Source organism: Procambarus clarkii, chromosome 18 (assembly GCF_040958095.1).
Source record: "Procambarus clarkii isolate CNS0578487 chromosome 18, FALCON_Pclarkii_2.0, whole genome shotgun sequence".
Lineage (NCBI taxonomy): Eukaryota > Metazoa > Arthropoda > Malacostraca > Decapoda > Cambaridae > Procambarus > Procambarus clarkii.
This window is the reverse complement of record NC_091167.1, coordinates 11,549,260-11,564,650: the sequence shown is the minus strand read 5'-3', so window position 1 is coordinate 11,564,650 and position 15,391 is coordinate 11,549,260. Positions and strand designations below refer to the sequence as shown.

Genomic DNA, 15,391 nt, shown 5'->3' with positions numbered 1-15,391 from the left:
CCCGTCACTACCACCACCACCCGTCACCACCACCACCCGTCACTACCACCACCCCCGTCATCACCACCATCCGTCACTACCACTACCCGTCACTCCACCACCCGTCACCACCACACCCGTCACTACCCCCACCCGTCACCACCACCACCCGTCACTACCACCACCCGTCACCACCACCACCCGTCACCACCACCACCACCCGTCACTACCACCACCCGTCACCACCACCACCCGTCACCACCACCACCACCGTCACTACCACCACCACCCGTCACCACCACTATCCGTCAATACCACTACCCGTCACTACCACCCACCCGTCACCACCACCACCTGTCACTACCACCACCCGTCACCACCACCACCCGTCACCACCACCACCACCCGTGTCACTACCACCACCCGTCACCACCACCACCCGTCACCACCACCACCACCCGTCAACCACCCACCACCACATACCACCACCCGTCACTACCACCACCCGTCACCACCACCACCCGTCACTACACCAACCGTCACCACCACCACCCGTCACTACCACCACCACCCGTCACCACCACCACCCGTCACTACCACCACCCGTCACCACCACCACCCGTCACCACCACCACCACCCGTCACTACCACCACCCGTCACCACCACCACCCGTCACCACCACCACCACCCGTCACCACCACCACCCGTCACCACCACCACCACCCGTCACTACCACCACCTGTCACCACCACCACCCGTCACTACCACCACCACCACCCGTCACTACCACCACCTACCACCACCCGTCACCACCACCACCCGTTACCACCACCACCCGTCACCACCACCACCCGTCACTACCACCACCACCACCCGTCACTACCACCACCTACCACCACCCGTCACCACCACCACCCGTCACCACCACCACCCGTCACTACCACCACCTGTCACCACCACCACCCGTCACTACCACCACCACCCGTCACCACCACCACCCGTCACTACCACAACCACCCGTCACCACCACCACCCGTCACCACTACCATCCGTCACTACCACCAACCGTCACCACCAACACCCGTCACTACCACCACCCGTCACTACCACCACCCGTCACCACCACCACCCGTCACCACCACCACCCGTCACCACCACCACCCGTCACTACCACCACCCGTCACCACCACCTCCCGTCACCACCACCACCAGTCACCACCACCACCCGTCACTACCACCAACCGTCACCACCACCACCCGTCACCACCACCACCCGTCACCACCACCACCCGTCACTACTACCACCCCCCGTCACCACCACCACCCGTCACCACCACCACCCGTCACTACCACCAACCGTCACCACCACCACCCGTCACTACCACCACCACCCGTCACCACCACTATCCGTCACTACCACTACCCGTCACTACCACCACCCGTCACCACCACCACCTGTCACTACCACCACCCGTCACCACCACCACCCGTCACCACCACCACCACCCGTCACTACCACCACCCGTCACCACCACCACCCGTCACCACCACCACCACCACTCGTCACCACCACCACCCGTCACTACCACCACCCGTCACTACCACCACCCGTCACCACCACCACCCGTCACTACAACCAACCATCACCACCACCACCCGTCACTACCACCACCACCCGTCACCACCACCATCCGTCACTACCACTACCCGTCACTACCACCACCCGTCACCACCACCACCCGTCACTACCACCACCCGTCACCACCACCACCCGTCACTACCACCACCCGTCACCACCACCACCAGTCACCACCACCACCACCCGTCACTACCACCACCCGTCACCACCACCACCCGTCACCACCACCACCTCCCGTCACTACCACCACCACCCGTCACCACCACTATCCGTCACAACCACTACCCGTTACTACCACCACCCGTCACCACCACCACCTGTCACTACCACCACCCGTCACCACCACCACCCGTCACCACCACCACCACCCGTCACTACCACCACCCGTCACCACCACCACCACCCGTCACCACCACCACCCGTCACTACCACCACCCGTCACTACCACCACCCGTCACCACCACCACCCGTCACTACAACCAACCGTCACCACCACCACCCGTCACTACCACCATCCGTCACTACCACTACCCGTCACTACCACCACCCGTCACCACCACCACCCGTCACCACCACCACCCGTCACCACCACCACCCGTCACTACCACCACCCGTCACCACCACCACCCGTCACCACCATCACCACCCGTCACTACCACCACCCGTCACCACCACCACCCGTCACTACCACCACCACCACCCGTCACTACCACCACCCGTCATCACCACCACCCGTCACTACCACCACCCGTCACCACCACCACCCGTCACCACCACCACCCGTCACTACCACCACCTGTCACCACCACCACCCGTCACTACCACCACCACCCGTCACCACCACCACCCGTCACTACCACCACCTGTCACCACCACCACCCGTCACTACCACCACCACCCGTCACCACCACCACCCGTCACCACCACCACCCGTCACCACTACCACCCGTCACTACCACCAACCGTCACCACCAACACCCGTCACTACCACCACCCGTCACTTCCACCACCCGTCACTACCACCACCCGTCACCACCACCTCCCGTCACCACCACCACCCATCACTACCACCACCACCCGTCACTACCACCACCCGTCACCACCACCACCAGTCACCACCACCACCCGTCACTACCACCAACCGTCACCACCACCACCCGTCACCACCACCACCCGTCACCACCACCACCACCACCAACCGTCACCACCACCACCCGTCACCACCACCACCCGTCATCACCACCACCCGTCACTACCACCACCCGTCACCACCACCAACCGTCACCACCACCACCCGTCACCACCACCACCCGTCACTACCACCACCCGTCACTACCACCACCCGTCACCACCACAACCCGTCACCACCACCACCCGTCACCACCACCACCCGTCACTACCACCACCCGTCACTACCACCACCCGTCACCACCACCACCCGTCACCACCACCACCCGTCACCACCACCACCCGTCACTACCACCACCCGTCACTACCACCACCCGTCACCACCACAACCCGTCACCACCACCACCCGTCACCACCACCACCCGTCACTACCACCACCCGTCACTACCACCACCCGTCACCACCACCACCCGTCACCACCACCACCCGTCACCACCACCACCCGTCACCACCACCACCCGTCACCACCACCACCCGTCAACCCCAACCACCCATCACCACCACCACCCGTCACTACCACCACCCGTCACCACCACCACCCGTCACTACCACCACCCGTCACTACCACCACCCGTCACTACCACCACCCGTCACCATCACCACCCGTCACCACCACCACCCGTCACCACCACCACCCGTCACCACCACCACCCGTCACCACCACCACCCGTCACCACCAACACCCGTCACCACCACCACCCGTCACCACCACCACCCGTCACCACCACCACCCGTCACCACCACCACCCGTCACCACCACCACCCGTCACCACCCACACCCGTCACCACCACCACCCGTCACTACCACCACCCGTCACCACCACCCGTCACCACCACCACCCGTCACCACCAACACCCGTCACCACCACCACCCGTCACCACCAACACCCGTCACCACCACCACCCGTCACCACCACCCGTCACCACCACCACCCGTCACCACCACCACCCGTCAACCACCACCACCCGTCACCACCACCACCCGTCACCACCACCACCCGTCACCACCACCACCCGTCACCACCACCACCCGTCACTACCACCACCCGTCACCACCACCACCCGTCACCACCACCACCCGTCACCACCACCACCCGTCACCACCACCACCCGTCACTACCACCACCCGTCACCACCACCACCCGTCACCACCACCACCCGTCACCACCAACACCCGTCACCACCACCACCCGTCACCACCACCACCCGTCACCACCACAACCCGTCACTACCACCACCCGTCACCACCACCACCCGTCACCACCACCACCCGTCACCACCACCACCCGTCACTACCACCACCCGTCACCACCACCACCCGTCACCACCACCACCCGTCACCACCACCACCCGTCACCACCACCACCCGTCACTACCACCACCCGTTCACACCACCACCCGTCACCACCACCACCCGTCACCACCAACACCCGTCACCACCACCACCCGTCACCACCACCACCCGTCACCACCACAACCCGTCACTACCAACACCCGTCACCACCACCACCCGTCACCACCACCACCCGTCACCACCACCACCCGTCACCACCACCACCCGTCACTACCACCACCCGTCACCACCACCACCCGTCACCACCACCACCCGTCACCACCACCACCCATCACCACCACCACCCGTCACTACCACCACCCGTCACCACCACCACCCGTCACCACCACCACCCGTCACCACCACCCGTCACTACCACCACCCGTCACCACCACCACCCGTCACCACCACCACCCGTCACTACCACCACCCGTCACCACCACCACCCGTCACCACCACCACCCGTCACCACCACCACCCGTCACCACCACCACCCGTCACTACCACCACCCGTCACCACCACCACCCGTCACCACCACCACCCGTCACCACCACCCGTCACTACCACCACCCGTCACCACCACCACCCGTCACCACCACCACCCGTCACTACCACCACCCGTCACCACCACCACCCGTCACCACCACCACCCGTCACCACCACCACCCGTCACTACCACCACCCGTCACCACCACCACCAGTCACCACCACCACCCGTCACCACCACCACCCGTCACCACCACCACCCGTCACTACCACCACCCGTCACCACCACCACCCGTCACCACCACCACCCGTCACTACCACCACCCGTCACCACCACCACCCGTCACCACCACCACCCGTCACTACCACCACCCGTCACCACCACCACCAGTCACCACCCGTCACCTCCACCACCCGTCACCACCACCCGTCACCACCACCACCCGTCACCACCACCACCCGTCACCACCACCACCCGTCACCACCACCACCCGTCACCACCACCACCCGTCACCACCACCACCCGTCACCACCACCACCGTCACCACACCACCCGTCACCACCACCACCCGTCACCACCACCACCCGTCACTACCACCACCCGTCACCACCACCAACCGTCACCACCACCACCACCATCACAGCACTAATACTTCACCATCACAGCACTAATACATCACCATCACAGTACTAATACTTCACCATCACAGGCACTAATACTTCACCATCACAGCACTAATACATCACCATCACAGCCACTACTACTTCACCATCACAGCACTAATACTTCACCATCACAGCACTAATACATCACCATCACAGCACTAATACATAACCATCACAGCACTAATACTTCACCATCACAGCCACTAATACTTCACCATCACAGCACTAATACTTCACCATCACAGTACTAATACTTCACCATCACAGGTACTAATACTTCACCATCACAGCACTAATACTTCACCATCACAGCACTAATACATCACCATCACAGTACTAATACTTCACCATCACAGCACTAATACATCACCATCACAGCACTAATACTTCACCATCACAGCACTAATACTTCACCATCACAGCACTAATACTTCACCATCACAGCACTAATACTTCACCATCACAGCACTAATACTTCACCATCACAGCACTAATACTTCACCATCACAGCACTAATACATCACCATCACAGCACTAATACTTCACCATCACAGCACTAATACTCACCATCACAGCACTAATACTTCACCATCACAGCACTAATACTTCACCATCACAGCACTAATACTTCACCATCACAGCACTAATACTCACCATCACAGCACTAATACATCACCATCACAGCACTAATACTTCACCATCACAGCACTAATACTTCACCATCACAGCACTAATACTCACCATCACAGCACTAATACTTCACCATCACAGCACTAATACATTCACCATCACAGCACTAATACTTCACCATCACAGCACTAATACATCACCATCACAGCTACTAATACTTCACCATCCACAGCACTAATACATCACCATCACAGCACTAATACTTCACCATCACAGCACTAATACTTCACCCATCACAGCCACTAATACTTCACCATCACAGCACTAATACTTCACGCATTCACAGCCACTAATACATTCACCATCACAGCACTAATACTTCACCATCACAGCACTAATACTTCACCATCACAGTACTATACTCACCATCACAGCCACTAATACTTCACCATCACAGCACTAATACTTCACCATCACAGCACTAATACTTCACCATCACAGCACTAATACTTCACCATCACAGCACTAATACTTCACCATCACAGCACTAATACTCACCATCACAGCACTAATACATCACCATCACAGCACTAATACTTCACCATCACAGCACTAATACATCACCATCACAGCACTAATACTTCACCATCACAGCACTAATACTTCACCATCACAGCACTAATACTTCACCATCACAGCACTAATACTCACCATCACAGCACTAATACTTCACCATCACAGCACTAATACTTCACCATCACAGCACTAATACATCACCATCACAGCACTAATACTCACCATCACAGCACTAATACATCACCATCACAGCACTAATACTTCACCATCACAGCACTAATACTTCACCATCACAGCACTAATACTTCACCATCACAGCACTAATACTCACCATCACAGCCACTAATACTCACCATCACAGCACTAATACTTCACCATCACAGCACTAATACTTCACCATCACAGCACTAATACATCACCATCACAGCACTAATACTCACCATCACAGCACTAATACTTCACCATCACAGCACTAATACTTCACCATCACAGCACTAATACATCACCATCACAGCCACTAATACTTCACCATCACAGCACTAATACTTCACCATCACAGCACTAATACATCACCATCACAGCACTAATACTTCACCATCACAGCACTAATACATCACCATCACAGCACTAATACTTCACCATCACAGCACTAATACTTCACCATCACAGCCACTAATACTTCACCATCACAGCACTAATACTTCACCATCACAGTACTAATACTTCACCATCACAGCACTAATACATTCACCATCACAGCACTAATACTTCACCATCACAGCACTAATACATCACCATCACAGCACTAATACTTCACCATCACAGCACTAATACTTCACCATCACAGCACTAATACTTCACCATCACAGCACTAATACTTCACCATCACAGCACTAATACTTCACCATCACAGCACTAATACTTCACCATCACAGCACTAATACTTCACCATCACAGCACTAATACTTCACCATCACAGCACTAATACATCACCATCACAGCACTAATACTTCACCATCACAGCACTAATACTTCACCATCACAGCACTAATACTTCACCATCACAGCACTAATACTTCACCATCACAGCACTAATACTTCACCATCACAGGTACTAATACTTCACCATCACAGCACTAATACTTCACCATCACAGCACTAATACATCACCATCACAGTACTAATACTTCACCATCACAGCACTAATACATCACCATCACAGCACTAATACTTCACCATCACAGCACTAATACTTCACCATCACAGCCACTAATACTTCACCATCACAGCACTAATACTTCACCATCACAGTACTAATACTTCACCATCACAGGCACTAATACTCACCATCACAGCACTAATACATCACCATCACAGCACTAATACTTCACCATCACAGCTACTAATACATCACCATCACAGCACTAATACTTCACCATCACAGCACTAATACTTCACCATCACAGCACTAATACTTCACCATCACAGCACTAATACTTCACCATCACAGCACTAATACTTCACCATCACAGCACTAATACTTCACCATCACAGCACTAATACTTCACCATCACAGCACTAATACTCACCATCACAGCACTAATACTTCACCATCACAGCACTAATACTATCACCATCACAGCACTAATACTTCACCATCACAGCACTAATACTTCACCATCACAGCACTAATACTTCACCATCACAGCACTAATACTTCACCATCACAGCACTAATACTTCACCATCACAGCACTAATACTTCACCATCACAGCACTAATACTTCACCATCACAGCACTAATACTTCACCATCACAGCACTAATACATCACCATCACAGCACTAATACTTCACCATCACAGCACTAATACTTCACCATCACAGCACTAATACTTCACCATCACAGCACTAATACTTCACCATCACAGCACTAATACTTCACCATCACAGCACTAATACTTCACCATCACAGCCACTAATACTTCACCATCACAGCACTAATACTTCACCATCACAGCACTAATACTTCACCATCACAGCACTAATACTTCACCATCACAGTCACTAATACATCACCATCACAGCACTAATACTTCACCATCACAGCACTAATACTTCACCATCACAGCACTAATACTTCACCATCACAGCACTAATACTTCACCATCACAGCACTAATACATCACCATCACAGCACTAATACTTCACCATCACAGCACTAATACTTCACCATCACAGCACTAATACTTCACCATCACAGCACTAATACTTCACCATCACAGCACTAATACTTCACCATCACAGCACTAATACTTCACCATCACAGCACTAATACTTCACCATCACAGCACTAATACATCACCATCACAGCACTAATACTTCACCATCACAGCACTAATACTTCACCATCACAGCACTAATACTTCACCATCACAGCCACTAATACTTCACCATCACAGCACTAATACTTCACCATCACAGCACTAATACATCACCATCACAGCACTAATACTTCACCATCACAGCACTAATACTTCACCATCACAGCACTAATACATCACCATCACAGCACTAATACTTCACCATCACAGCACTAATACTTCACCATCACAGCACTAATACTTCACCATCACAGCACTAATACATCACCATCACAGCACTAATACTTCACCATCACAGCACTAATACTTCACCATCACAGCACTAATACTTCACCATCACAGCACTAATACTTCACCATCACAGCACTAATACTTCACCATCACAGGCACTAATACTTCACCATCACAGCACTAATACTTCACCATCACAGCACTAATACTTCACCATCACAGCACTAATACTTCACCATCACAGCACTAATACTTCACCATCACAGCACTAATACTTCACCATCACAGCACTAATACTTCACCATCACAGCACTAATACTTCACCATCACAAGCACTAATACTTCACCATCACAGCACTAATACTTCACCATCACAGCACTAATACATCACCATCACAGCACTAATACTTCACCATCACAGCACTAATACTTCACCATCACAGCACTAATACTTCACCATCACAGCACTAATACTTCACCATCACAGCACTAATACTTCACCATCACAGCACTAATACTTCACCATCACAGCACTAATACTTCACCATCACAGTCACTAATACTTCACCATCACAGCACTAATACATCACCATCACAGCACTAATACTTCACAATCACAGCTCTAATACTTCACCATCACAGCACTAATACTTCACCATCACAGCACTAATACATTCACCATCACAGCACTAATACTTCACCATCACAGCACTAATACTTCACCATCACAGCACTAATACTTCACCATCACAGTCACTAATACTTCACCATCACAGCACTAATACTTCACCATCACAGCACTAATACTTCACCATCACAGCACTAATACTTCACCATCACAGCACTAATACTTCACCATCACAGCACTAATACTTCACCATCACAGCACTAATACTTCACCATCACAGCTACTAATACTTCACCATCACAGCACTAATACTTCACCATCACAGCCACTAATACTTCACCATCACAGCACTAATACTTCACCATCACAGCACTAATACTTCACCATCACAGTACTAATACTTCACAATCACAGCACTAATACTTCACCATCACAGGTACTAATACTTCACCATCACAGCCACTAATACTTCACCATCACAGCACTAATACTTCACTATCACAGGTACTAATACTTCACCATCACAGCACTAATGCATCACCATCACACCACTAATACTTCACCATCACAGCACTAATACTTCACCATCACAGCACTAATACATCACCATCACAGTACTAATACTTTCACCATCACAGCACTAATACTTCACCATCACAGCACTAATACTTCACCATCACAGCACTAATACTTCACCATCACAGCACTAATACTTCACCATCACAGCACTAATACTTCACCATCACAGCACTAATACTTCACCATCACAGCACTAATACATCACCATCACAGCACTAATACTTCACCATCACAGCACTAATACTTCACCATCACAGTACTAATACATCACCATCACAGTACATTAATACATCACCATCACAGCACTAATACTTCACCATCACAGGCACTAATACTTCACCATCACAGCACTAATACTTCACCATCACAGCACTAATACATCACCATCACAGCACTAATACTTCACCATCACAGCACTAATACTTCACCATCACAGCACTAATACATCACCATCACAGCACTAATACTTCACCATCACAGCCACTAATACTTCACCATCACAGCACTAATACTTCACCATCACAGTACTAATACTTCACAATCACAGCACTAATACTTCACCATCACAGGTACTAATACTTCACCATCACAGCCACTAATACTTCACCATCACAGCACTAATACTTCACCATCACAGGTACTAATACTTCACCATCACAGCACTAATGCATCACCATCACACCACTAATACATCACCATCACAGCACTAATACATCACCATCACAGCCACTAATACATCACCATCACAGCACTAATACTTCACCATCACAGCACTAATACATCACCATCACAGCACTAATACATCACCATCACAGCACTAATACATCACCATCACAGCACTAATACTTCACCATCACAGCCACTAATACTTCACCATCACAGCACTAATACTTCACCATCACAGTACTAATACTTCACAATCACAGCACTAATACTTCACCATCACAGGTACTAATACTTCACCATCACAGCCACTAATACTTCACCATCACAGCACTAATACTTCACCATCACAGGTACTAATACTTCACCATCACAGCACTAATGCATCACCATCACACCACTAATACTTCACCATCACAGCACTAATACTTCACCATCACAGCACTAATACATCACCATCACAGTACTAATACTTCACCATCACAGCACTAATAAATCACCATCACAGCACTAATACTTCACCATCACAGCACTAATACTTCACCATCACAGGCACTAATACTTCACCATCACAGCACTAATACTTCACCATCACAGCCACTAATACTTCACCATCACAGCACTAATACTTCACCATCACAGCACTAATACATCACCATCACAGGTACTAATACTTCACCATCACAGTACTAATACATCACCATCACAGCACTAATACTTCACCATCACAGCACTAATACTTCACCATCACAGCCACTAATACTTCACCATCACAGAACTAATACATCACCATCACACCACTAATACATCACCATCACAGCACTAATACTTCACCATCACAGCACTAATACTTCACCATCACACCACTAATACGTCACCATCACACCACTAATACATCACCATCACAGCCACTAATACTTCACCATCACAGGTACTAATACTTCACCATCACAGCACTAATACTTCACCATCACACCACTAATACATCACCATCACAGCACTAATACTTCACCATCACAGCACTAATACTTCACCATCACAGCACTAATACATCACCATCACAGCACTAATACTTCACCATCACAGCCACTAATACTTCACCATCACAGCACTAATACTTCACCATCACAGTACTAATACTTCACAATCACAGCACTAATACTTCACCATCACAGGTACTAATACTTCACCATCACAGCCACTAATACTTCACCATCACAGCACTAATACTTCACCATCACAGGTACTAATACTTCACAATCACAGCACTAATGCATCACCATCACACCACTAATACATCACCATCACAGCACTAATACATCACCATCACAGCCACTAATACATCACCATCACAGCACTAATACTTCACCATCACAGCACTAATACATCACCATCACAGCACTAATACATCACCATCACAGCACTAATACATCACCATCACAGCACTAATACTTCACCATCACAGCCACTAATACTTCACCATCACAGCACTAATACTTCACCATCACAGTACTAATACTTCACCATCACAGCACTAATACATCACCATCACAGCCACTAATACTTCACCATCACAGCACTAATACTTCACCATCACAGTACTAATACTTCACCATCACAGCACTAATACATCACCATCACAGCCACTAATACTTCACCATCACAGCACTAATACATCACCATCACAGCCACTAATACTTCACCATCACAGCACTAATACATCACCATCACAGCCACTAATACTTCACCATCACAGCACCAATACATCACCATCACAGCCACTAATACCTCACTATCACAGCACTAATACATCACCATCACAGCCGCTAATACTTCACCATCACAGCACTAATACATCACCATCACAGCACTAATACATCACCATCACAGCACTAATACATCACCATCACAGCACTAATACTTCACCATCACAGCACTAATACATCACCATCACAGCACTAATACATCACCATCACAGCACTAATACATCACCATCACAGCACTAATACATCACCATCACAGCACTAATACATCACCATCACAGCACTAATACATCACCATCACAGCACTAATACATCACCATCACAGCACTAATACATCACCATCACAGCACTAATACTTCACCATCACAGCCTACCTCATAGCCAATCACATCAGCTGTCAGGGGAAAACAGAGTAATGTGTCGTGTGTGTGTGTTAGGTGGTGATCATATATAGAGTTTCTTCATGTAATATTGGAAATGTTTGTCAAAGGTTATGGAGGCTGTCAACAACTGTCCACAATATAGAGATGGACGAGCATGCTGCCCCCTCACACACTCACCCAAGCAAGCACGAGTACCCACACTACCCAACTATAGTATCACATTAGTACCCAAATGTCGGAGGGCCAGGGCGCCATAGAGACGGTAGAAAGAATTTTTTCCGTGTCAGAGTAGTAGACAAATGGTATGCACTAGGAAGTGATGTGGTGGAGGCTGACTCCATACACAGTTTTAAGCGTAGATATGATCTACGCCCAGTAGGCTCAGGAATCTGTACACCTGTTGATTGACAGTTGAGAGGCGGGCGCAAGAAAGGCTCAGTACAATTACAGCCCCACTCCTGTGCCAGGTAAATCCACAACGGGTGCACCATAGCCCGTGTTACTTGGAACTTTTTGTTTCTAGTAGCTGAATCTAAACCAACTAACCAACCAAGGGTCAGTAGAGCACGGGGCAGGAGGACACCAGCACTAGGGAGAGAGACAGTCACAATGGTGAGCGGTGACACGCTGTGTGTGTAGGGGGGGGGAGAGGGGCTGTCGTCTGCCTTTGCCTGATCGACGTAAACGTCCAACACCCTGAGAAAATGTCGTGTTCTGTTGTGTCGCACCTGTGGGGCCGACGGGGACCAGAGGGCGCCGACGGGGACCAGAGGGCGCCGACGGGGACCACATGGCGCCGACGGGGACCAGTGGGCGCCGACGGGGACCAGAGGGCGCCGACGGGGACCAGAGGGCGCCGACGGGGACCAGAGGGCGCCGACGGGGACCAGTGGGCGCCGACGAGGACCAGAGGGCGCCGACGGGGACCAGAGGGCGCCGACGGGGACCAGAGAGCGCCGACGGGGACCAGAGGGCGCCGACGGGGACAAGAGGGCGCCGACGGGGACCAGAGGGCGCCGACGGGGACCAGAGGGCGCCGACGGGAACCAGAGGGCGCCGACGGGGACCAGAGGGCGCCGACGGGGACCAGAGGGAGCCGACGGGGACCAGAGGGCGCCGACGGGGACCAGAGGGCGCTGACAAGGACCAGAGGGCGCCGACGGGGACCAGAGGGCGCCGACGGGGACCAGTGGACGCCCACGGGGACATGAGGGTGCCGACGGGGACCAGAGGGCGCCGACGGGGACCAGAGGGCGCTGACGGCGGGGACCAGAGGGCGCCGACGGGGACCAGAGGGCGCCGACGGGGACCAGAGAGCGCCGACTGGGACCAGAGGGCGCCGACGGGGACCAGAGGGAGCCGACGGGGACCAGTGGGCGCCCACGGGGACCAGAGGGCGCCCACGGGGACCAGAGGGCGCTGACAGGGACCAGAGGGCGCCGACGGGGACCAGAGAGCGCCGACGGGGACCAGAGGGCGCCGACGGGGACCAGAGGGAGCCGACGGGGACCAGTGGGCGCCCACGGGGACCAGAGGGCGCTGACAGGGACCAGAGGGCGCCGACGGGGACCAGAGAGCGCCGACGGGGACCAGAGGGCGCCGACGGGGACCAGAGGGAGCCGACGGGGACCAGTGGGCGCCCACGGGGACATGAGGGCGCCCACGGGGACCAGAAGGCGCCGACGGGGACCAGAGGGCGCCGACGGGGACCAGAGGGCGCCGACGGGGACCAGAGGGCGCCCACGGGAACCAGAGGGCGCCCACGGGAACCAGAGGGCGCCGACGGGGACCAGAGGGCGCCGACGGGGATCAGAGGGCGCCGACGGGGACATGAGGGCGCCGACGGGGACCAGAGGGCGCCGACGGGGACCAGAGGGCGCCGACGGGGACCAGAGGGCGCCGACGGGGATCAGAGGGCGCCGACGGGGACCAGAAGGCGCCCACGGGGACCAGAGGGCGCCGACGGGGACCAGAGGGCGCCCACGGGGACCAGAGGGCGCCGACGGGGACCAGAGGGCGCCGAAGGGGACCAGAGGGCGAAGAAGGGGACCAGAGGGCGCCGACGGGGACCAGAGGGCGCCGACGGGGACCAGAGGGCGCCCACGGGGACCAGAGGGCGCCCACGGGGACCAGAGGGCGCCCACGGGGACCAGAGGGCGCCGACGGGGACATGAGGGCGCCGATGGGGACCAGAGGGCGCCGACGGGGACCAGAGGGCGCCGACGGGGACCAGAGGGCGCCCACGGGGACCAGAGGGCGCCCAC

General features: G+C 53.3%; 1 protein-coding gene across 1 annotated transcript in view; it reads right to left on the bottom strand.

Annotated features, from left to right (window-relative positions):
* LOC123754683 (solute carrier organic anion transporter family member 2B1) overlaps positions 1 to 14,959 on the bottom strand; it is a 104,383-nt gene extending 89,424 nt beyond the window's left edge. Inside the window, exon 1 of the mRNA XM_069326663.1 lies at positions 14,209 to 14,959. Within this exon, the coding sequence (XP_069182764.1) occupies positions 14,209 to 14,959 (751 nt within the window). The remainder of the gene's footprint in view (positions 1 to 14,208) is intronic.
* Between the last annotated feature and the right edge of the window lie 432 nt (positions 14,960 to 15,391).